Here is a 25,218-nt window from a genome sequence, read left to right as displayed (position 1 = left end):
TGTATTTTGAGCACAGGAGACCACAAAACCCACCCCCACAATGACACACTTCCTCCAACAAGGCCATGTCTATGCCAACAAGGCCACACTGCCTAATAGTGCCACTTCCTATGGGGGCTGTCTTAGTTATACTTTCTTTTTCTTCGTTGTTTTCTTTCTTGTTTTTTTCAAGACAGGATTTCTCTGTGTAACAGCCCTAGCTGTCCTGGAACTAGCTCTATGGACCAGGCTGGCCTCAGACTCAGAGATCCACCTGTCTCTGCCTTCCAAGTGCTGGAATTAATGGTGTGTGCTACCACCACCTGGCTAGTTATGGTTTCTATTGCTGTGAAGAAACACCATGACTGTGGCAACTCTTATAAAGAAAAAACATTTAATGGGATGGCTTACATTTTCAAAGGTTTAGTCCCTTATTATTATGGTGTGACATGGTGATGTGCAGGCAAACGTGGTGCTGGAGAAGTAGCTTGGAGCCCTACATCTTCAGGTAACAGGAAGTAGTCTATCTCACTGGGTGTGGCTTGAGCATATATAAGACCTCAAAGCCTGCCTCTATAGTGACACACTTCAAACAACACCACAACTACTCTAACAAGACCACACCTCCTAATAGTTCCACTCCCTTTGGGGGCATTTTCTTTCAAGCTACCACATTCCATGCCCTAGCACCCAAAGGCTTGCAGCCATATAAAAATGCAAAAATACATTCAGCCCAACTTCAAAAGTGCCGGTAGTCTATAACAGTCTCAAATTTATTTTAAAGTCAAAGTTCAAAGTCTCTTCTGAGATTAATGCAATCTCTTAATGTAATCCCCTATAAAAATCAAAACCAAAAGCAGATCATATACTTCCAACATATAATGGCACAGTATATAAATCACCATTCTAAAAGATAGAGCAGGTAGGAAAGTGAGGAAATACTGGACCAAAGCAAGACCAAAAGCCAGCTGAGCAAACTCCAAACTCTGCATCTCCATGTCTGATGTCAAAACATTCTTCAGATCTCCATTTCTTTTCAGCTTTATTGACTACAACATACTTCTTTCTCTTGGGCTGATTCCACTCCCTATTAGCAGGTATCCCATGCCTCTGGCATCTCCAACATCTTGGGGTCTCCAACGCAATCCAGGTGTAGCAAGAATCTTAGAAGGTCTTATTAATAAAATCAAACCTGAGCCAGGTATTGGGGTGAAAGCTGGAAGATCAGAGAGACAGAACAAGCCACAGCTACCTCACCTCACCAGTTCCACAGCTGTCCTGTTTCCTCAGACTGGAAGCCTCTTGAGTCCTCATCCAGAATGAATCTCAGCTGAACTGCTGCTCAAAAGCCTGAAAACTTAACCAGCCAAATGCTTCTTGTTTCTGGCCCTCACGCTTTATATATCTTTCTGCTTTCTGCCTCACTCCCTGGGATTGAAGGTTCACTTTCTGGGATTAAAGGCATGAGTCACCATGCCTGGCTGTTTCCAATGTGGTCTTGAACTCACAGAGATCTAGAGGGATTTCTGCCTCTGGAATGCTAGGATTAAAAGCATGTGCTACCACTGACTATCCTTTATGTTTAATATTGTGACTATCCTGTTCTCTAACCCCAGATAAGTTTATTAGCACGCACAATATTTTGGGGAACACAATACCACCACATCCAGGCTCCACCTTCACAGCATCCTGTAGCAGTAATTTTTTGTTGGGACTACCAGATCACAAATAACAACATAGAGATTTATTATTAATTATGAAGACTTGGCCTATAGCTTAGGCTTATCATAATTAGCTCTTATAACTTAAATTAATTCATTTATGTTAATCTACTTTCTATCACGTGGCATTACCTCTCTTCCATCTCCCACCTCCTGTTTCCTCTCTGTGTCTCTAAATGTCTCCTGCATACCTGGATTCATCTTCCACTTCTCTCTGTGCCTAGAAGTCCCACCTATACCTCCTGCCAAGCTATTGGCTGTTCAGCTCTTTATTATACCAATCACAGCAATATATCTTCAAACAGTGTACAAACATCCCACAACATTTCCCCCTTTTTGTCTAAATAAAAGGGAATTTTTTTTTAAACTCTAACACAGTAAATATATATACAATAAAAACAATTAGCAGGTAAGAATTACATTCACAATGTCCAGTTCATTAGTGTTTGAAAAATTTGGAGAAAATACTCCATTATCTATCCTGTCTTGGTGAGTCCAAAGTTTTGTACCTAATTCACTTTTTATCATAACTTGTGTTACCAACCTAGAATATCTTTTTAGACCTAAAAACATTGTCTTAGATAAAAACTTACGCTTTGATGTTTCTCAACCTTATAAACTTTACGCTTTTTATGTAAGTTTTCTTCTGAATTTGATAACAAAGAAGGCTATATAACTATCTAGTTTTCGATCTCCATCAGAGAACTGAGAAGGATATAATATTACCTGATTAAACAGGAAGTGCAGAGAAAGCAACTTCCAAAGCTTTAGAAACAACAGAGACATCTGGCTTCCTGGGCAGTAACCCAAGGTTCCTCTGCAATGTTAGGGCATCCATCTTCAGCCTACAAGCCTAGGATATCTGATAGACTTTTTGCAAAGTAGGAATTTTTGAAGGAATGTTTCACCTTATCTTGGCAAAGTTTGGCAACCATCTTTTTTGTGTCCTTCTTGTCCAATTTGGACAGCATAATGTCAACACTCAAGACAAGGGCAGTTTCTTGCCCAAATGACTAGCTTTGCCCTATTGAAAGCAAACTCCACATAGAGTATGTATGAAGGATACATATGGAGAATGCCTATCCTCCCTTTTTAAGTAAATTTGTGCTGTCAGGAGTAGACATGCCTCACTGTCATGAAAAGCCTTAGGTTATTAAAACATTTTAAATGGCATATTCTGTAGGTGTTTGAAGTGTTTGAAGACCATTTATTTATTGGAAATGTGTCTCTCTGTTTGACCTTGAAAACATACCTAACATGACTATAAGCATGATTGTTATAGGTGACTAACTACTAACTTGTATATCTTTATTATCGTAAATAGCTTTCAAGGACTAGTGCTATGGAATAATCCTCTTGTACACTGTAAAGATTTGTCACTAGAATTGATTCAATATAATGCTGATTGGCCAGTAGCCAGGCAGGAAGTATAGGTGGGGCTTCCAGACTAGGAGAATTCTGGGAAGAGAAAGGGCAGAGTCAGGAGTAGCTAGCCAGATGCAGAGGAAGTAAGATGAGAATGCTACATTGAGAAAAGCTACCAAGCCATGTGGCTAAACATAGATAAGAATTATGGGTTAATTTAAGCATAACAGCTAGTTAGTAATAAGCCTGAGCATTTATAATTAATATTAAGCCTCCAAGTCAATAATTTGGGAAGCGGCTGCTGGGTATTTGGGAGTTGCTGGAGGGACAGAAACGTCTGCCTATAGACTAGAACTTTACATTATATTTTTGAGTGAGCTGCATGGGTACAATACCTTAAACAAAAATAGAAACATATATACAGTATAACAAAAGTAACCTTAAATCGGTATTAATATACAAAAACACCAATGTAAAATATTTGAAACTAGTGGTTGTTCAAAAGTAGACTCAACAATCCACCCTTTTATCCCTTCATTTCTATACCAAATCCCCCACTTTTCCCTTCAGAAAGATATCCCAGAATCTAATCTCCTTTGTTTGTTTGTTTTTCCTGACAATGACCAGTAGCAACTTGTAACCATATATGATGACACACATCCATAACCCACCAAGTGACCAAAGATTACCCACCCCACCTCTTGAGAATGTGGGTATTGTGTTCTCTAGGCTGCTTCCTATTGTCTGGGAGCAACAGCATCTCTAGACAACACTGAGAAAACTGGGACAATGGTCACATCCTAGGAGAGCTAGCTGTATTACTTCTTGTTTATTCTCTGTGAGGGGAAAGTGTAGAGCTTATCTGAAGTCTTGGTTGGAGTAGTCTGTGAGGCTAGACCATCTTAGCTGGCAGCTTTGAAATTGTTCTGGATGTAAAATTTTGAGGAAACTGCAACAGAAGCATTCTAAGAGACTGGAACACCTGGACTACTTGTCTTCATTTGTGTCTGGTCTTTTTTCTTCTGAAAACACACGAATTTCTAAAGGTTACACACACTTATCACACACACACACACCTGTGTGTATATGTGCATAAATATGTGTGAGTGTATATTAACACAAGTATGGAATGTATGGTGTGCACAAGTCATCTAAAGATGTTTTTTAGTTCTCTGAGCAGATAAAAGGCATCTGTTAACTTTCTAAGTCTGTTTGGATTGTATAACCAAACCTCTATCCATGCCATATGAAAGGATGGCATCTAGTAATAACTCTCAATGACTCTGTAGCCAATAAAATTTATCATGTCTTATCCAGTCTCAGAGCTTTTCCCATGTAGAGGGAATTGGCATGTACATCACCTGTCTTGTAGTTTTTCTTGTTTTTTTTTTCTTCATGTCTGTAACCAAGGTCTTCAGGAGGTCTCCCCCAATCAAATATGATCTTCATTAATTTTACCAAGAACCATTACTTGTTTCCTGTGGAAACAAAGATATAACCTCTCCTCCAGTACAATATATTTTCTGTCTTCTATTTTGAAGCTAAGACATTCCTAAAATATATAGGTTGTTTTAACTTAGCAATTTCTGTAATTCAATGTCACTCAGCTACTGCAATTCATTTATCAGCATTTAAAAAATTCAAAATTAACAAGGCACCATATAAGGTCCAAACTCCCTGTGTTAATATTTCCTATCCTTACATAGCTTATATTTCTTATATTACTTTAGTCTCTCTTTAAAGACTTAAAGACAAACTAGCTGGAAAACTAGTTTCTGGAAATTTAGTTGGGTGCAATCTTGCCCTGAGGTCACTACTCCATTTAATCCATTTCTTAATCTGTTTATCTCCTTGAACACAGGGCTTAGCAGCATTCCACTTCCTGGTGCTCCTTTTCTCCTCAGCTTGCTCCTTTTCTTTCTAAATTTGTATAAGCATGAACATTAATAAACACATGAAAGAGTCTATACTAGGCTGTTTGGAGATTTCCTCTGCCAGAGGTATTAATCCAAATCTCTTCACTTTAGCCCTAGGTGAACAAGGACAACATGTAGCCACTTTCTTCACCAAAATATCACAAGAATGATCTCTAGGAAACATACTAAAATTCTTCTCCTCTGAATCCTCTTGAGCTAGGCCCCCACAGTTCATCTGATCACACTAAGCACGACTGTCTTCCATGTTCTTACTAATATGGCCAATAAGCAGAACTTAAAGCATTCAACAGTTTCTCTAATCCACAGTCCCAAGGTCCATATATCTTCAAACAATAGCATGGTCAGGCTATCTAAGCAATACTCAGTCTCTGGCACCAACTTCAGTCTTAGTTAGGGTTTCTGTTGCTGTGAAGAGACACCACAACCACAGCAACTTTTATAAAGGAAAACATTTAATTGGGGTGACTTACAGTTTCAGAGGTTAGTCCATTATCATTGATGGTACAACATGGTGGTGTGAAGGCAGACATGGTGCTGGAGAAGTACCTGAGAGTCCTACATCTTGTGCAGGCAACAGGAAGTGGTCTGTCTCACTGGGTGTGGCTTCAGTGTGGATGAGACCTCAAAGTCCTTGTCGACAGTAACACATTTCCTCCAACAAGAACATACGTACTCCAACAAGGCCCCACCTCCTAATAGTGCCACTCCCTTTGAGGGCCATTTGCTCTCAAACCACTTCAGGCTTCCTATTTAATCAGGATGTGGGCCAGCCTGTAGAGCATTTTCTTAATTAGTGATTGATAGAGCATGACACAGCCTATTTTCGGAGGTGCCAATCTTGAGCTGGTGGCCCTGAGTTATAAAAAAGAAAGAAAGAAAGAAAGAAAGAAAGAAAGAAAGAAAGGAAGGAAGGAAGGAAGGAAGGAAGGAAGGAAGGAAGGAAGGAAGAAAGGAAGAAAGAAAGAAAGAAAGAAAGAAAGAAAGAAAGAAAGAAAGAAAGAAAAAAAAAAAAAAAGAAAGAAAGAGTTGGAGCTAATCCAGTAATCAGAATGCCTCCGTTGCCTCTGCATCAGCTCCTGCCTCCTGGTTCCTGTCCTGTTTGAGTTCCTGTCCTCAATACCTTCAATGATGAATAGTGCTATGGAAGTGTAAACCCAATAAACCCTTTCCTCCCCAACTTGATTTTTAGTCATAGGTTTCATTGCTGAAATAAAAACCCTAACTGAAGCATATCTGTATGGTTTTTTTTTAAGATTTATTTATTATATATACATCATTCTGTCTGCATGTGTCCTTGCAGGCCAGAAAAGGGCACCAGATCTCATTACAGGTGATTTTGAGCCACCATGTGGTTGCTGGGAATTGAACTCAGGACCTCTGGAAGAGCAGTCAGTGCTCTTAACCGCTGAGCCATCTCTCCAGCTCAGTTGTTTTGCTATATACATCTGTAAGGCATTGTTTGATACTCTGGAACTGGAATTACAGACAGTTGTGAGCAGCCATGTGGGAATCAAACCCAGGTCCTTTTGAAGAGCAGCCAGTTCTTGTAACTGCTGAGCTATCTCTCCAGCCCCAACATATTGTTTTATAGATGCACTCACTATTTTATGATTCTTAAAAGTGTAATATTCCTAGGAGTTTCTAGGTTCTTCTGCCATTCAATTTCCTTAGTGATGAGTCCTATGTAACATCATCATACTACATCAGAAGTATTTTAGGGTTATTACTCTACTTATATCTGTAATACTTCTATCTCTCCTCTCACTCTGGGCTTGTATCCAGAAGTACATGTCACCTTTTGTTATTTATACTATTACTGACAATTTTACTCAACACAGTGTGTGGTACTCATTCTTTTTACTTTATTTCAGGATATGCTGTCATTCTGGGATGTAGTTATTTATTTCTCTGCAGAGGAGTGGGATTGCCTGGGCCCTGCTCAATGGAAATTGTACAGAGATGTGATGTTGGAGAATTACAACAACCTTGTGTTCCTGGGTGAGGATCATTTCCATGATGTCTTCAGTGGGAAACTTCCTCCCTTTGTAGAATATTTCATTTGGAGCTTGTTATTCCAACAATGAAGTTCATAGTGCTACTTTTAAGGATAATTAAGATTATTCATATACCTCAGAACTATTTCATTTCTTCCTGTATTCACAACACCCCTCCACCTTTTAAATTATCCTTTATATTAGTGCTAATATTAGAAAGTAAGTAGCATGAGCAGAGTATGTACACATTAAAGAGACTGTCACACACTTTAGTTTTATTATTTTTCCTTGTAACTGAGGGACATGAAGTTCAGGATCTGCAAATTCTAAATTCTTCCTAAGCATTCCGATGTGGCTGTCATGTAACACATAAAGAGCTAATCCTCTATGATCCTTATCGTATCTTCTTATTCCTTATACACACACTCTCAGGGAGGACATGTTATTCCCCAGAAGAACACATTAACAATGTTGTTCTCTTTTCCAAAAATAGGTCTTGCTTCCTGTAAGCCATACCTGGTTACATTTCTGGAGCAAAGACAAGAGCCTTATGATGTGAAGAGACAAGCAGCAGATGCCATGCAAGCAGGTGTGTAGGAATGAGGGGGACAGAGGACAGAGTGGACGTTCAGAGATCCAACAGAAAGCCAGACTTTCTCTTGAGCATTAATACACAGTGTTCTGGTGGAAATAATTTTTTAAGGATCTCCTTCTGTCAAAGGGGGATATCTGTCAGATGTTTAGGATGATCTGAGTCTCAGAAGCTTCATTTTTCCTACAGTGAGGTTAGTTTGTGTTTACAGTTACAGCCAAACTCTGTTATTTCTAAGGAAACTTTAACATGGGTATTTATTTATTTTCTTCCTAAGATAGGCACAAAATTTCCTGTCTTGAATCTTGAACTGTATTATTTAATGATATTATGGACAGTCGTCTTCTTCTGCAGCCCAACTTTGATAACTTCAAAAACCAACTCTCTCTCTCTAATATATGTGTGTGTGTGTGTGTGTGTACACATATATTGTGTATTCAGGTGTTTTTGAAGTTTGACTACTTTTATACTTTGTTTTTATGTAGTTATAAAATTTCTATATTTGTTTAAGGGGCTAATTTCTAATAGCATAATTGTGTTAAGGATTTTCTTAATTGTTGATGTTATGCCTTCCTTACATGATTGACTTTAATTAATATTCCTTTGTTTTCATGTTATATGTTGTCATGATCTTCTTCCTTCAATGGAAGGTTACATGATTTCCACTAATCATGTGTTTTAAATTAGACTTTGTTAAATACAGGTATAGAAAGTTGAATATAGCTTATTATTTATATAGGAAAATGCAAGTATATATAAATGTTTCTATTTTAAAAAATAAGCACTGTAAACATAAAGAATGTTTCTCTGCTTTCATTCATTTCTCAACTTTTACTCACCAGGGAAAAAATGCTACACATGCAAAGAATGTGGCAAAGCCTTTGATTGGAAATCAAAATTTAGTAAGCATCAAAGAATTCATTTAAGATTGAAACCCTACAAGTGTGAAGAATGTGATAAGGCCTTCCGTGTCCCATCATTACTAAAGGAACACAAGAGAATTCATACAGGAGAGAAACCATACACATGTGAATTATGTGCTAAGGCCTTCCATGGTCCATCATTACTTAATAAACACAAGAGAATTCATACTAGGGAAAAACCCTTCAAATGTCAAGTAAGTGGAAAGGCCTTTCATTTTTCATCAGTACTTTCTGAACACAAGAAAAGTTATACTGGACAGAAACCCTACAAGTGTGAAGTATGTGACAAGGCCTTCCGTTTTCCTTCATTACTTTCTGAACACAAGAGAATTCACACAGGAGAAAAACCCTACAAGTGTGAAATATGTAACAAGGCCTTCCATGCTCCATCATTGCTTTCTGTACACAAGAGAATTCACACAGGAGAGAAACCCTATAAGTGTGAAGACTGTGACAAGGCCTTCCGTGTTCCATCATTACTTTCTAAACACAAAGTAATTCATACTGGAGAAAAACCCTACAAGTGTGAAGTGTGTGGCAAGGCCTTCCGTGCTCCATCACTACTTTCAGTACACAAGAAAATTCATACAGGTGTGAAACCCTACACGTGTGAAGTATGTGGCAAGGCCTTCCATTATCCATCAATACTTTCTAAGCATAAGAGAATTCATACAGGAGAGAAACCATACAAGTGTGAAGTATGTGGAAACGCCTTCCGTTTCCCATCATTACTTTCTGTACACAAGAGAATTCATACTGGAGAAAAACCTTACAGGTGTGAAGCATGTGGTAAGGATTTCCATTGTCCATCACTGCTTTCTAAACACAAGAGAATTCATACAGGAGTGAAACCCTACAAGTGTGAAGTCTGTGGCAAGGCTTTCCGTGCCCCATCTGTGCTTTCTGTACACAACAGAATTCATACGGGAGAAAAACCCTACAAGTGTGAAGAATGTGGCAAAGCCTTCCGTTGTCCATCATTACTTTCTAAACACAATAGAATTCATACAGGAGAAAAACTCTACAAGTGTGAATTATGTGGCAAGGCCTTCCATTGTCCATCATTACTTTCTAAACACAAAAGAATTCATACAGGAGAGAAACACTACAAATGTAAAGTATGTGGCCTGGCCTTCCATTGTCCATCATCACTTTCTGAACACAAGAGAATTCATACAGGTGAGAAACCCTACAAGTGTGAAGTATGTGGCGAGGCTTTTAGGACTTCCCGGATTCTTTCTACTCACTTGATAACCCATTCTGGAGAGAAACCCTACAAGTGTGAAGAATGTGGAAAAGCCTTCTCTACAAAATCATACTTAAGTCAGCACAAATTTACTCACAATGTGGAGAACCCTTACAAATGTAAAGAATGTGGCAAAGTGCTCAACAATACTAAAAACTTTAAGGATCACCAAAGAATTCATTCTGGAGAGAAACCCTACAGGTGTAAAGAGTGCGGCAAAGACTTTAGAAGTTCTACAGCACGTTCTAAACACCGGATAATTCATACTGGAGAGAAACGTTACAAGTGTGAAGAATGTGGCAAAAGCTATTACCAGTCTTCTGGTCTTAAGCAACATCGAAAAATTCATTTGTGACAGAAACTTCACAAGTCTGAAGAATGTGCCTAGATCTTTTGTACTCAGTAAAAACTTTTGAAATACCTGATAATTCATACCGGACATTAATGCCACAAGTGTGAAAATGTTGCTAACTCTTAAATAAGCTGTCCAATATTTCTCAACACATGGTAGTTTATACTGGAGTGAAATAGTGCAAATCATAAAATGTTCATAAAATGTTTACACTTCATCAGACCATAAAAGATATAAAAAAAATCATTATGAGTAGAAGCCCTCTAAGTGTGGGGAATGTGGTAAAGCCTTTGGAATCATTCAGTCCTTACCCACACAAAAGAATTAACAATAGAGGGCAGTCATACACATATGAAGAATACGGTGAATTTTATCTTTCAGTTAACATCTCTGACCTCCATAGAATTTGTCCTAGAGAGAAACAACACAACTGTGACGAGTGTGAAAATGCCTTTAAAAGCTCCTCAAACCTTAAACAAAAGGAAAGTACTCATACTGAGCAACAACCCTACAAATGTGAAGAGTATTGAGAAGGGTTTATTTATCATTCATTCCTTACTGCACATCAAGAAAATCATAGATGAGTCTCTGAACTTGGATGGTCTATGGCCAGTTGTTTAGATGTTCTTCATGCCTGTACCCACATCATAGTGTTCATGTTGGTAAAGTGCACTATAAATGCTAAGATTGTGGCAAGGTCTTCACCTGGCTATCATATCAGAAGCGTTCTCCAAATTGTGAGAAACTTGATAAGCCCAAATAATTCAGAATAGTCTTCAATAATATTTCTAATCATTATCAACACCAAAGAACATATATTGATATGTTTTGCAAATACTTATTTATGCCCTGTTTTACTTCTGATAACCTTCACACAGATAAACTATGTAGTGGTGTCTCAAGTGGGTACATGACTGGATCTCACTGACCCATGGGCATGTCTGTGGGGCATTGTCATGAATACTAACTAATGTAGATGAATCTAGACCACTGGGAGATGCCAATGCACCTTGGATGTGCCACTCTTGGACAGGTGATCCCAGGTTGCTGACTGATATCAAGCCAGAGTGATGGTAACAGAAAGCAGCATTCCACCATGGTTTCTGTTTCACCTGCTGCTCTAGATTTCAGCTGTGTTCTGCCCTGGGTTCCATTAATGATTAAGTGCAGTCTGTGAGCTGAAATAACCCATTTTTTCTCCTATGTAGTTGCTTGCCATGACTTTTATCACACCAACAGAAATCTAACTGAATAAAGAATGGGGCAAGGCTTCCCACTCTTCTTTATACCTTAGTTATCATCAGAACCTTCATACTTGAGACAATGTCACAAGGCTCTGATGTTTGTTCAACCTTAACTTTCATTAGAGCATTCACACTGAAAAAAAGCCCCACTGTTACAAAGAATATTATAAAGACTTTACTGATTTTTTTTTTTTTTTTTGGTTTTTCGAGACAGGGTTTCTCTGTGTAGCTTTGCGCCTTTCCTGGGACTCACTTGGTAGCCCAGGCTGGCCTCGAACTCACAGAGATCCGCTTGCCTCTGCCTCCCGAGTGCTGGGATTAAAGGCGTGCGCCACCACCGCCTGGCAACTTTACTGATTTTTATTGTCAATTGAACACCTTAGTGTAGAGGACTCCTGCAAAAGCAAATGAAACTCAAATCTAAAAAAATCATATTTAAAAGAAACTACTCCAAACTCCAACAGTAGGTTATTTGACACACCTTTGTATCAGGAAATTTCTTTCATTGTAAAAATCTACAGATACAAATAATGTGGAACCCTTTTAGTTTAAACTTGATTTTGATTAACCTCAAGTGAATTCATGTTATGTAGAAACCTTCTACATAATGATTCTAGTAGTAACTTTGTCCAACATATACACTTCATAAGAGTAAATGAGGTTATAGCAGAAAACATTTTGTGAAGGCAAAGAATATAGCAAAGTATTTCACCCTCCCTAATGAGTAGAGGGGAATTAGTGTAGCAGAGCAATCCTGTTCATTCGGAATGTTGGAACTTTGGAGGTATTGCTTAGAACTAATGTGACATCATTGTTTGATGTGCTGGAAAGAAACAAGTAATAGGTGTTAGAGTCATGCAGTTCACTCAAGATTGATGTTATCAATTTGTTATAAAAACCAAATTATTATGTTGTTCAAGGTGTTGGAGATGCCAGTTGTATGATGGTGGGAAATACAGGATATGAAGAAAACTACAAGCAATGAGGAGCACATACCTAGGATATAGATTATACGTCTTTCTGGTGAAGCTAGAGGGGTTGGGCCACATTAAGTCCTTTGAAGTCAACACCAGTGCTGCAGAAGTCTCAGATCAAAAGTGGAAGTATCAGACTGTCTATTTACCCTTCTGGATTTGGGGCTAATCCTTCTGTAGTGTGGTCTAATTATTCCGATTTAGAATTGCATGTTTGTTCTGTGTCACTGTGTGGTAGAAATAGACACTTGGTTTTTAGGTTGTAGGAGCTTATGGGTAGGAGTTTGTCTTGAGCCTCACATTAGATATGTACTGGAGACATTTAAATCCTTCACATTATGAAGTACGTTGTGAACGTTTTAATTTGGATTCTATTTTACATATGAGATGAATGTAAGACTGGGGACAAGGGAAGGAATGTTATCATTTAATGTTGTGTAGCTGGAGCTAGCATGATCTCTTTGGGAGGAAATTTGATTGCCAACAAGACCCACAACCTTATTTGTATCCCTAGTACCCACAAAACAGAAAGGAATTACTTCTGAAGGTTGTCCTCTGACCCTTGCTTGGGCCCACATACATACATATATATGTGTGCACACTAACACATAAGAAACTTAAAATATTTTCTTAAATGTGTGTTTGTGTTTCATGTAGACAAGGGGTGGAGTAATGCATAAATCTCAGATGTTAACACAATGAGATGTAGAATCAAGTGAAAGTCAAGCCTCTGGTCATTCCTTTGCAGGGGTTATCTTCATTAGTTTGAGGTCAGAAGACCTGTTGACTGTGTGGATGGAAGCATCTGTTTGACTGGGATCCTGGATTGTATAAGAAAGAGAGAGTACCCTGAGAGCAACCATTCATCTATCAACCTCTGCTTCCTCCTTATGGTGGATGGAACATGACCAGCTGCTTCAAGATTCTTTTGTTCTTTCTTACCTGTGTGGTAGTTTGAATAAGAATTGCCTCCATAGGCTCATATATTTGAATTCATCATCATCAGTGAGTGGCACTATTAGAAAAGGATTAAGAGGTGTAGATTTATTGGAGAAAGTATGTCACTGTGGGGCTACGGTGGGGGTTGAGCTTTCAAAAGCAAATGCAGGCCCTTAGGTCTGCTCTTTGTTTTGGCAGCAGATCCAGGTGTAGAACTCTACAGCACCATGTCTATCTGCATGCCATCATGCCCCATACCAAAATGATAATCAAACTGTAAGCAAGGCCCAATTAAATGCTTTCTTTTGTAACAGTTGTTACAATTGTGGTATCTCTCACAGCCCTAGAATACTGACTAAGGCAGAAGTTCATACCAAGGAGTGGGGTATTGCTGTGATAGGCCTGGCTATGCTTTTGTTTGGAAGAATGTGGAAAGCATTGAGACTTTGGACTAGAAAAGTGACTGGACACTATAAGGATGATAAAGGTCATCATCATAGGAGTATGGGAGGTAGTACTGTGGGCTATTTGAGGTGTGGGGGTCCAGCTCAAGAAGTTTCTGAGGAAAAGAATATTAGTAAAGACCTAGATGTTTTTGTGGCATTTTTGGGGAAAAAAAGTGTTTGTGTTTTGTCCTTGTCCAAAAAAATCTACCTGAAGATGAGTTGAAGAGTGTTTGATTAACAGTTTTGGTAGAGAAGATTTCAAGACAACCTAGTATTGACTCTTGTCATGTGCTTATTAGTGTTTACGCTTACTCTTATTTTTAATGAAAAGGAGCAAGATGAGCAAAGAAAATTATAAAATTTACAGTTTGAGTAGAAAAGGAGAACCAGGAATTGTAATTGTAAAGGAGATAAAAAGTTTAAAGAAAAGCCTGATCCTAAATGGAATAAAGAGAGTAATGACTTCAGGGCAAGACCTCACCCAACTTAGCTTCCAACTCATGCAAGGAAAGGGAAGCAAAGCTTATTATTAGGCATGGTGGTACACACTTTTAAATCACAGCACTTGGGAGACAGAGGCTAGGAGATTTCTGCCTTACAGGCCAACCTGGTCTACAGAACAAGTTCCAGGACAGCCAAGCATAGGCAGTAGAGGTAACCAAGGAAAACAGAAAGTTGGTGAAACTGTAATTGCATGAGAGGGCCATATTCCAGCCCCAGAAATCAGAAGAACTTTGCAGCTTTGGCCATGTGGTTCTGGCTTTAGAGTCAAGAATAGAAACAAAAAAAGGATTCTGGAATCTCCCTCCATAGCCAAGGTAAGTTTCTGAGACTAGGCATGTGTTGGGGGTGTCCCTAAAAGGAGGCCAAAGAGACCATTGTATGAAGCTGTGAAAGTACAGCCTGGATTTCACTGGAGACCCCAAGATGGAGATGACAGAGTTTTTTGATACCTTCCAAAGTGAGCTGCTCACTTTGGTGTGGAACCAAACCAAGAGAGAGCAGTGTTTTGCAGTCAACAAAGCTGAAAGTAGTTGGAGATCTGAAGAGCACTTGGATATCAGATATGGAGATGCAGAAAGCAGCTGGAGATCTGAAGAGCACTTGGATATCAGATATGGAGATGCAGAAAGCATTTGGAGATCTGAAAAGCACTTGGATATCAGATATGGAGATGCAGAATTTGGAGTTGCCCTGATGGTTTCTGGTTGTGCTTTCGTCCAGTCTTTCCTTGCTATGCTCCCTCCTCTCCTCTGTTGGAGTGATAATGTATATCCTGTGTCATTATATGGTGGAAAGATGTAATCTGCTTTTTTATTTTGACTTTACAAGGGATTTCAGTTAAGAGATTGCCATGAGTCTCAGAAGAGACTTTGGACTTTGAAACAATATTGAGACTATTATAAACTATGGGGATTTTTGAAGTTGGACTGAATACATTTTTGAATAAGGACATGGCTAAGGCAATGGGAGCAGGAAGTAGAATGTGGTTGTCTGAATAAGAATGACCCCCATAGACTCATAAATGTGAGTGCTTGGTCAGCAGGGAGTGACATTATTAGGAAGCATTGTCTTGTTGAAGTAGGTATGGTCTTACTGGAGAAAGTGTGTCACTGGGGGAAGGCTTTGGAGTATCAGAATCCCAATCTCTCTTCCTCCTGCCTGCAGATCCAAATGTAGTACTCTCAGCTACCCCTACAGCACCATTTCTGTGTACATGATTTCAGGCAGTACACCATGATGACAATGGACCTTTGAACTGTAACCAATTAAATGCTTTCCTTTGTCAGTTCCCATGGTCATGGTGTCTCTTCACAGCAGATCACTGACTAGGACAAAGAACAAAAATTGGGGTGGAATGACAGGAAGAAATGTAAAGATGGCCAACATAAATATGTTAGTATGTTGTGTAGCACTTCCCTCCTTGGAAGGAAGCTCATTGAGCCTCCTGATGTCAATAAGTGATAGGAATGCCAAATCACCAGGTATTTATAAGATTCATAAGATCATTCCTGCCCAAGGTTAGGCTTGGGCGTTAGGCTAGGGAGCATAGTGAATAAATAATGGACCAAACCAAAGCCTAAAACCCAAGGTGGCTGTTACCTTTTAGCCATCCATGTTCCTGTTGTCTCTCAACCATACTCAAGCCCACTATCCCAGTGAACTCATTGATTCATGACGATGCACTTCAGTGGAGTTTTCACTAACAGTGGCTAATGTCTTATCTGAGTTGAGTAGACAGTTGTCCCATGAGAAGTCACAGGGAACATGCATTAAATATGATAGATAAGGGAACTGTGAACTCTGAAGTAATTGTTGAAGAGATTAGTTCCAATAAGGGAAAATGTGGTCTTCTGTCCTGACGTGTCATAGCCTAGCCTACATGTTTGAAAGTCTGTTTTGGAAATTGCTAACTCATTTGAAAGAGAGAGCCCAAACTACGAATGCCATTGAAGGATGTTTGCTGCTCCAAATACTCTTCTGGAAAGAGTTTCTACAGGATCAGCACACAAAGACAATTGACATTTTAATCAGGAGCCCTGTCAATAGCCTAAGATAGAACAAAAACTTAGTGTCATTGTCCATAGGGTACTGATTTTTGTAGGCTCTTAAGATGGAACATTCAGGGAATCATTGAATGTTGGACCACTGTGACATACAAACAGGCAATTTTAGGGTGTATTCTGTGTCACAACAGTACCTATGTGGCTATTGCTAATAAGTAATGAAGGTGACAACTAAGTTGCATTGTAACCCAACCAGGGTGGAGATGTCTGAACTATAGGCCATTCACTGAGGAATACTACATGTAAGGAGAGAGGCTACCTGTGCCTCAGCAGCAGAGATGGAGGTTTGATGGGGGTCAGATCCTTTGGAGTCCAGATGATTCTGTCATGAGCATCAGATGCCACATACTGAAATCTCTGGGACTTGGGTTTGCCCTTCCAGGATTCTGTCTTTCTTTAGACATTTCTTTCCTTTCTAGATGCCTATTACTCTCCTCTGCAATAAGAAAGTTCCCATTGTTACATTGCATATTGGGCATAGTAATCTTGTTGGATCTGTGGGGTAAACAACTGCTTCAGTTATATCGTCAAGAGACTTTAAACACTGGAATTCTTATGACATTATTGGTTGTGTTCCTCTGTAAACCACTGACTAATAGATACCTTACCTTACCAACAAAACCAGTAACAAAGGCTTCACAGGTACAGTATTGTTGGCTCATAATCCCAGCATGAAAATTAGGAGTGCAAGGTTATCCATAGCTTTACAGGGTGTGTGAAGTCTGCCTGGGATATATCTCAAATGGAATATAGTTATGATTCTCAAACTTGATTGTACACATTTTGAATTATTGAAATTTCATTCAATATTTTCTATTGCAGAATTCCCAAGTCCAGTCTTCGTTGGTGGAATATTCTATCCTGCCAGCCAGCTGCCAAATAACTGCAGAGACTTAATATTAATTATAAATGCTCAGCCAATAGCTTAAGCTTGTTTTTAACTAACTCTTATAACTTAAATTGACCCATATTTTTATGTATGTACTACCACTCTCAGTACCTTTTTTCGGCATGGCAAGTTCATCTCCTCACATCTCCTGGTGGCTCCACACTTCTTAATCCCAAAGAGCTCTCTCCCTGTCAGCAAGTCCCATCCAACCTCTTCCTACCTAGCTATTGACCATTTACCTCTTTATTAAACCAATGAGAGCAGCACATCTTCACAGTGTACAAAATGATTGTTACACAACAAATCTTTATCAAATGTGATTTGTCTGTGGATGACATATCTTCTATCTGAGCATTAAAACAAGCATCATTGCAAGTGACAATGTCTGCTCCATATATGCTGGACTCTTAAAGACTATTACCTCAGGGAATATGTTCTTTGAGTGCAGGGGAGAGATGTGAGACTTCTGTCATTTTTCAGAAGCTATACTAATTTTTCAAACTACTATGAAACAAAATTGACAGACACACATTACTTCATTGCAAATTTTCTATTAGAGGGGGCCTGTAGGAGTACACAAAGTATTCATAAACATTGTTCTAAAGAACACTTGCCTGTCAGAACTGTTAATATTTACCACAAAAGTTTAATTACCTGTACTACTCATTCTCTTTTGCCTAATTTACAGGTTCTGGTATTCATGTTGCTAAATAGTAAATAAAACTCATGCTCTATCATTGCAAAGAAGAATAGAACAAGAAAGAGGACATGAATTCCTCACAGTGATTGAAATTACAGTGTGATCTTTCTACTGTCTTAGCTCAGAAACAGCTTCCTGAAGAATCTTGGTCCATCACATGACTATAAGCCCCTCCTTCTACAGGGGTTTGTACTTTCGTCTCTGGCTTGACCAGTTCAGAAATGAACATTACTAAGAAGAGAGAGGAGATCCCATTGTTATACATGCCAATGTAACTTCTTTATTTCAATGAGCTCATTTGTAATTCCCACAAATGTATTTCTGATCATCTTTGTATTCAAAAAAGAATCATCTCTGACTTGAGGGAACTGAGGGAAGCTCAAGGCAGAAACTCTTGACTTTTAAAATACTGTCACATGGGAGCAATGTCAGAATCAATGAGAAGAAAGAATAATCAAACCTAATGCTAGGGGAACACTACAATGAATGATGGGCCAGGAGTCAGTACATACACAGTGCTCAGTCCAGGAACTGAGTCCCTCTACTTAAGAGAGGTGCAGAGGAGGAAAACATTTGCTCAGAGAACACCTGGCAGTGACTACTTGCCTGAGTTTGTGAAAAGCCAGGGAGAAGTGTATGAATTTCTAGCATAACTCTAACAAAATTAAATGTATTACACCGATTAATGGATAAAAGTGCACAAGGCACTTATGGAAGGATGCTTAATGAGATTCTGGGAGTTCTTTGCATGTAGAATTTTGCAGTTGTTCAGTGATTCTAAAACATCTTGTCTGCTGACTCTCACCCTACCCCATAAGGATTATGATGTTCACACAAAAACCAATTCTCCAGGTATGGAGTCTCACCAACATATGGCTCACACAATGTGTCAATATAGGAGAACTTATTTATTTATTTGTAGTATTTGGACTAAGCTAAAGCCTCCTTCATTCTAGGTAAGTGCTTTACCCCTAAGGTAGCTAGCTATCCCTGTTTGTAGTTTGTGCTTAGAGACGAGGTGTCTGTAAATTGTCCAAGTTGGCCTTGGACATGGCATCCTTCTGCACTAAGACCTAGAGCAGCTGCGATGACAGGCAGGACACAAAGTCTGGTTTCAATTCATGTGAAACAGTTACTTCTCAGTCCCACATTAGTTTCTTGCTTCATTGTTTTACAGTAAAATTGAGTCAAGGTGAACTTCCCTTGCTCCAGCAAGAGTCTACATTAAGTAGACCTGAGGTTTATAGTCACAAAAACTTAACCAGAGTAACTAAAACCTAATAAACTACTGTCAAAGGCTCAGCTCACATTCAAATCCCAGATTTTAAAAGCAGCAGACTTCTGGTGGCTGAACTGTTCTGAAACAGCTTGTTTCTATCCACTGACCTGATCTCCAGGACAGGGTGGGGCAGCTGACTGCCTGTGCCTGAGGTTCTGCTGGGAGCTCACTTTCCATCTTGGCTGGGGAAGCATGCTCTCTCTAGATGACCCACTATCACATGGCTGCTGTCATTTCTTAGGACATCCAGAGCAAGCTGGGTTTCTAGACCCCTTGTACTTTATAGCTGACCCAAGACTCTTAGTTTGAGTTGACAGAAGTTCATTAAAAGCATAGTTTCCAGGACAAGAGCTCTGCGAGGGAGATTGGTGTATTGGATGTTAGTTCCTTTTTCTTTGGAATGGATTGTTATATTTATGGATACCTCACTTTGAATGGGAATCCCCAGTGTACACTCCGGTGACTTGAATCCCAACACTAACACTCCCTTACAGGGGCTGAATAATCCCACAAAGGGGACCATCCTGGCTGTGCATCATCTAAGCAATTAATCACTTGGTACTGCAAAGTGAAAGTACTAGAAAATAATACATCATCTGTTCCTTCAGAAACTGTAGTGCAGGAAGTGTAGACTCCTTTTCCTAATGCACAAATTAGTTGGTGTGAGGTAGGTGTGGGTGTAGGGACTGGTTGTGAGGGGAAAGGTATTGAATGTCTCTTGGGAGGAAAAGTAGCCCTGCATACCCGGCAGGATGTCTACATTACTCTATAGTTACACAACTTTACTTCTGTGTTTACCAGTATCCTGCAATGTGTGAACTGTCTTACACCAACTCTGAATGTAGCCTCCAACTTCCCCAGAGCTACCTGAATAATTCTCCTGGAAGTGTCCCCAATATTTTTGCTGTGCCATAAAGATTAAAAGATAAACTTGAAGAGCTCTGGTTCACTTGGGGGACCTGTGATTTGCACATAGGAGGCTTCTCACTCTGTCTTTTCTGCTGTTTCATATTTTGACACATTTCAGTCAAACCAAATGTTTGTGTGCCGGAGACTGGCTTATGAAATTAAAGTGGACTCATGAGAATCATGGACTGAAAAACTACCTTATCTTAAATATAAGTATTTTCTAGGGATTATGCGACTATAAATAAAATAGACATTTTCTAGTTATTGTCACTAATCTGTAGACAAATGACAGCATTGTGTTTTACATTATTTATGGTACACTGTCTTCTGTTTTCTGCATCATAGCTCTTTTCTTCCAATGTAGAAATGATGCAGCAGCATGCTCACTTATATTACAGATACATAATATAGAGAAAACACACCTGTGGTTGAAAGGAAACCCAAAGATGAATCTGGTGCATCCCTGTCATCTCTGGACTTGGGAGGTGCAAGCAGGAAATCATGAGTTCAAAGTCACACTCTACTTCAGAGCAAATTCAAATCCACCCAATTTTAAATGACACTGTGCACCTCCAATGTTTACACATATTTTATATACACCATATTCTTCTTTTCTTTGTATCGCATGTCTTAGTACCAGATAACTGAAAGAAATCAATCCAGTGGACGTTTTCTGAGTTTACAAACTTCTCCATTGCTTGAGAACTTATATTGATTGTTACTGATATGTAGTTTAGGTTTTTCTTACTGAAATACTCTTGTTAAGACATTAAACTTGGTGGAGCATGGTGTCACATGCCTTTAATCCCAGGATTCTGGAGACAGAGGCAGGCCAGTCTCTGAGTTCCACTATGGCCTGGTCTACATAGTGAGTTCCAGGACAGCCTGGTCTACAAAGTGAGTTCCAGGACAGCTGGGGCTACACAGAGAAACTCTGTCTCAAAAAAACAAAACAAGAAAGGAAGTAAAGGAGGGAGGAAGGGAAGGAGAGGGAGGAAGACATTAAACTTGGTGATTAGATATTTGTATTTGCTCTATAGAAAAGGATCTCCTTTGTCTTGCTTTATTATTGTTCCATGTGTGCAGGGTATGTTCCTTATCTTTGCATATTCCACATGTTGTATTCTGTCACAATCCTATGGTGATTTCTTCTGATTTAACCTGAATTCTTGCAGTTTGTGCTCCATCTCGTCTGAGACTTACATAATTTCCCTATTTCCCACTCTGCAGTTCTTGACTTTACATCCCCCTCTCTCTACACAAAGCTGCCTTCCCCAGTCCTTACACCACAAGTTCAGTTGTGTGGGGAATGCTTCTTTAGATGCTTCTGTTCACTAGCTAGGCAGGAAGAGTTAGGTGGGACTTCTGGGAACAGAGAGGATGCTGGGAAGAAGAAAGTCAGTTGCCAGCCAGGTGCGGAAGAAGCAGGAATATGGAGAGATGAGGTAATAAGTCATATGACAGAATGTAGATTAAAAATAGGGGTTAATTTAAGTTGTAAGAAATGCTTAGGAACAATCCTAAGCTAAGGCCAAGCCTTAATAATTAATAATAAGTCTCCCTATTGTTATTTGTTAGCTGGAAGCCCAAAGAAAAGTGCTGCTACATATGACATCCAGCGTGGGGCCTCAAATATCCAAACATAGGACCTGAGAAAGCTAAGAAAAGTCCCAGACAAGGAACCATATATCACTTATGAGTCCTGTAGTCTCTCAGGTGGACCAGTGCTCAGCATACAGAGATGTGGCTACTGTCTGCTACCTGTGGGCTGGGACCAGCCACTAGCACCATGTGGCAGTGCCAGGCTCTACTTAGGATGGCTGACATGGCAATTTAAGATTTGTCTCACATGGTCAGAGAATGCTGCACACACTTGGTAAAGCCAGGTCCAAGCAGAGAAGACCTGGTTTAATAAAACGCTGATTGGCCAGTAGCCAGGCAGTAAGTATAGGTGGGATAAGCAGACAAGGAGAATTCTGAGAAAAGGAAGGCTGAATCCGGAGTTGCCAGCCAGACTCAGAGGAGGCAAGATGACAAGGCAGAACTGAGAAAAGGTACCAAGCCATGTGGCTAAATATAGATAAGAATTATGGGTTAATTTAAGTGTAAAACTTAGTCAGTAAAAAGCCTGAGCTAATGGCCAAGCAGTTGTAATTAATATAAGCCTCTGTGTGTTTACTTGGGGGATGCGAGTGGGAGATTTGTCCTGACCGCTGGCCAGCTGGGACACAGGAAAACTTCCAGCTACAGTTTTTCAAGTCTCTATTTCATGACTTCCATCCTGATTTTTATTATATACTATTGGTTTGACTTCTTGCTTTTCTCCAACTTTGAAGTCCATCGTTGGATTATTTGCTGGAGACTTCTCTAATATTGAAGTTAAGAATTCAGTATAGCCATTCTTCACAGGACTGCCTTCTGATGTCTTCAGTGAGTGACTGTTCATTAAGAGGTGTATTATTTAGTCACCAATTGTGTATTTCCCAAGTTAGTCTCTCTATTCATTTCCATTTTACTCCCATGTGTCCCAATAGGGTGAACAGGTTATTTGTTTCTTTCTTTCTATTTATAAATGCTTGGTTTGTGGTCAATAATGTGGTCCATTTTAGAGGTTTTTGCCACTGAGCAGACTGTGTTTCCTATGTGTTGGTATAACGTTCTATAGATATATTTAAGTCCAGTAGACATTTGGGTATTCATCTCTGGGGAATCTTTGTGTATTATCAATTTGGAGGACTAATCTACATATAAGAATGAAGTACTTTATGAGTGCCTTATTATTTACATTAATATTTATAATAGTTATGTCCTTTTTTTGTCAATATGTAGTGACCATGCTCATTTCCATAGAAACAGAGACTTGTATTAAAAAGGGAGATGAGCCAAATGAACTCATTCACAAATATGAATCATTGTAACTGAATTTCTTACTTCAATATTTGTATATGTCGCCAAAAGGTACCTCAAAATTTGGATGTTTTCTTCTTTTCAAATAGAATCCAGAACATATAAAGCTACCAGTAACTGGACTGAAGGGGCAAGGACAGTCTTTATTTCCTTGTTTTCTTCTGTTATAATCATCACAGACTACACAATTACATTCAGCTTAGCAGGGGGACCTTTCCAGGCTGACTCCATAAGTTACAATAGTACAATGTACCCACTAGATAAACTCCACCATGAGCAGTATTGCAAAGTGAAAATGCCTGCTGCATATATGCTGGATAAACAGTTACCTCAGAAAGTGGTCATCTGGGTGATGGAGACGGATGTTATCTTTAGAAGCTATACTCTTGTACAATGCAAAGCAAAAAACCAAATACCCAGTACCTAGCTAAGCATTTTCATTATTAAGGGCCTGTAGGAGTACACACTAATCATTCCTAGACCTTGCAACTTCTAACTTACACTCTCCTCTCCAAACCTAATTCATGTTTACCACTGGGGCTGTATTATTCATTCTCCTGTATCTAATACTATAGGAATATTGGCATTTTGTTACCAAATAGTTAATAAAATTCATACTTAATCATTGCAGGGAAGAGGACATGCATTTCTTATGGTGATTAAAAAAAAAAAAAAACAACTGGGCTGGAGAGATGGCTCAGCGGTTAAGAGCACTGGCTGTTCTTCCAGAGGTCCTGAGTTCAATTCCCAGCAACCACATGGTGGCTCACAACCATCCGTAATGAGATCTGGTGCCCTCTTCTGGCCTGCAGGTGTATATGCAGACAGAACACTGTATACATAATAAATAAATAAATCTTAAAAAAAAAACTTTAAAAAAAAAACAAAAAAAAACTATGTGATTCTCCCCCCACACTGTCTCAGAAGTTATATAGCTTCCTTGTGAATTAGCGTCTATCATGTGAGTACAGACTCTTCCTTCTATAGAGGTTTGGACTTTGGTCTCTGGCATGACCATTACAGAATTAAATATTGTTAAGAAGACATAGGAGGTCCCAATGGTGCACATCAAGCTTTATTCTGGTGAATTCATTTTTCTGTTTCTATGAACATAATTCAGTTATCTTTGTATTCAAGAAAGAACCATCTGTGTCCCAAGTTAGAGGAACTTTGCCTTGACCTTTAAAATACTGTCACATAGGAAGAATTTCAGGATGAGAGATGGAAGAAACTGAAGAAATATAAAACCTAATGCTGAGATAAATTCTACAACAGGAGATGACGGCTCGGGAGTCAGCACACTCCTGAGTGTGATTCCATGGTTGGGGTGGGGGCGCGCGCGCGCGGGGGGCGGGGCGGGGGCGCGCGCGGGGAGTGGGGTGGGGCGGGGGCGGGGGTGTCCTGTTACAGCTCACAAAAACTAAATTTCTTCCATAGATTAATGGATTCATGTATGGAGAAGGGGCTTGTGGACATATGGAAAGATTAGGTGGATTCTGAGAATTCTTTACATGAAAACGCCAGAGAGCTGGACTTTTAATCTTGTTCTACAATTCTAAATCATCTCTCTGTCCCCTGACCATGCAATGCACTACACTGTATGGATTCCAATGTTCACACTAAGAAAATTTTCCCCCTGGCTGCGGCACAAGGTTTATTTTACTACAGTAGAACAGGGTTCTTTATTGTAGTGGTGTGTTTATACCCAAGGCCTCCTTTATCCCAGCCAAGGGCTTTACCTCTAAGATGCTCCCTAACCCTTTCTGTACTTTGAGACGGTGTCTCTTAGCCTTTGATTTGGAGTACTTTTGTCTCAAGCTCCTGAACATCTGCGACGACAGGGCGGGCGGGGTGGGGGGGACATGGGGCTGGTTTCAAAAATCATCTTAAAGAGATAGTAGTCATTTCCATATCGTTTTCTGCTGAGTTATTTTAAAGTAAAATGGAGTCAACGTGAACTTTACACATGGAAATAGGATCCCACAGTAAGTAGACTTTTAAGTTTTGAAACGCAACATGTTGACCAGCAATAAATTGCAAACCTAATAAACATTACTGCCAGAAGCTCGACTCACATTCAAACATCTCCTGTAGTGAATCCGGGATTTTAAAAACAGCCTGCCTCCCAGTGCCGGGCACAACGCTGCGGCTCCTGACTTCATTCGCTCCTCACTGGCTCGAGGAGAAGAAAACACAGGAAACACGCAAATCCCCAGCCTGTGTTCCCCGGCCTAGGCCTTCGCACGGACTTGTGG

The 25,218-nt window shown here is 39.5% G+C and overlaps 1 protein-coding gene across 1 annotated transcript; it reads left to right on the top strand.

The window, feature by feature from the left end:
- Positions 1 to 5,809: 5,809 nt before the first annotated feature.
- Positions 5,810 to 10,145, top strand: LOC131921989 (zinc finger protein 728-like). The gene is given in 4 exon segments (XM_059276728.1): positions 5,810 to 5,848; positions 6,874 to 7,000; positions 7,490 to 7,585; positions 8,431 to 10,145. Coding segments are annotated over 4 exon segments (1,977 nt in total).
- The last annotated feature ends 15,073 nt before the right edge of the window (positions 10,146 to 25,218 follow it).

Source organism: Peromyscus eremicus, chromosome 11, assembly GCF_949786415.1.
Source record: "Peromyscus eremicus chromosome 11, PerEre_H2_v1, whole genome shotgun sequence".
Classification (NCBI taxonomy): domain Eukaryota; kingdom Metazoa; phylum Chordata; class Mammalia; order Rodentia; family Cricetidae; genus Peromyscus; species Peromyscus eremicus.
Note: the sequence above shows the minus strand (reverse complement) of the source record. Positions and strands in the feature narration are given on the sequence as shown.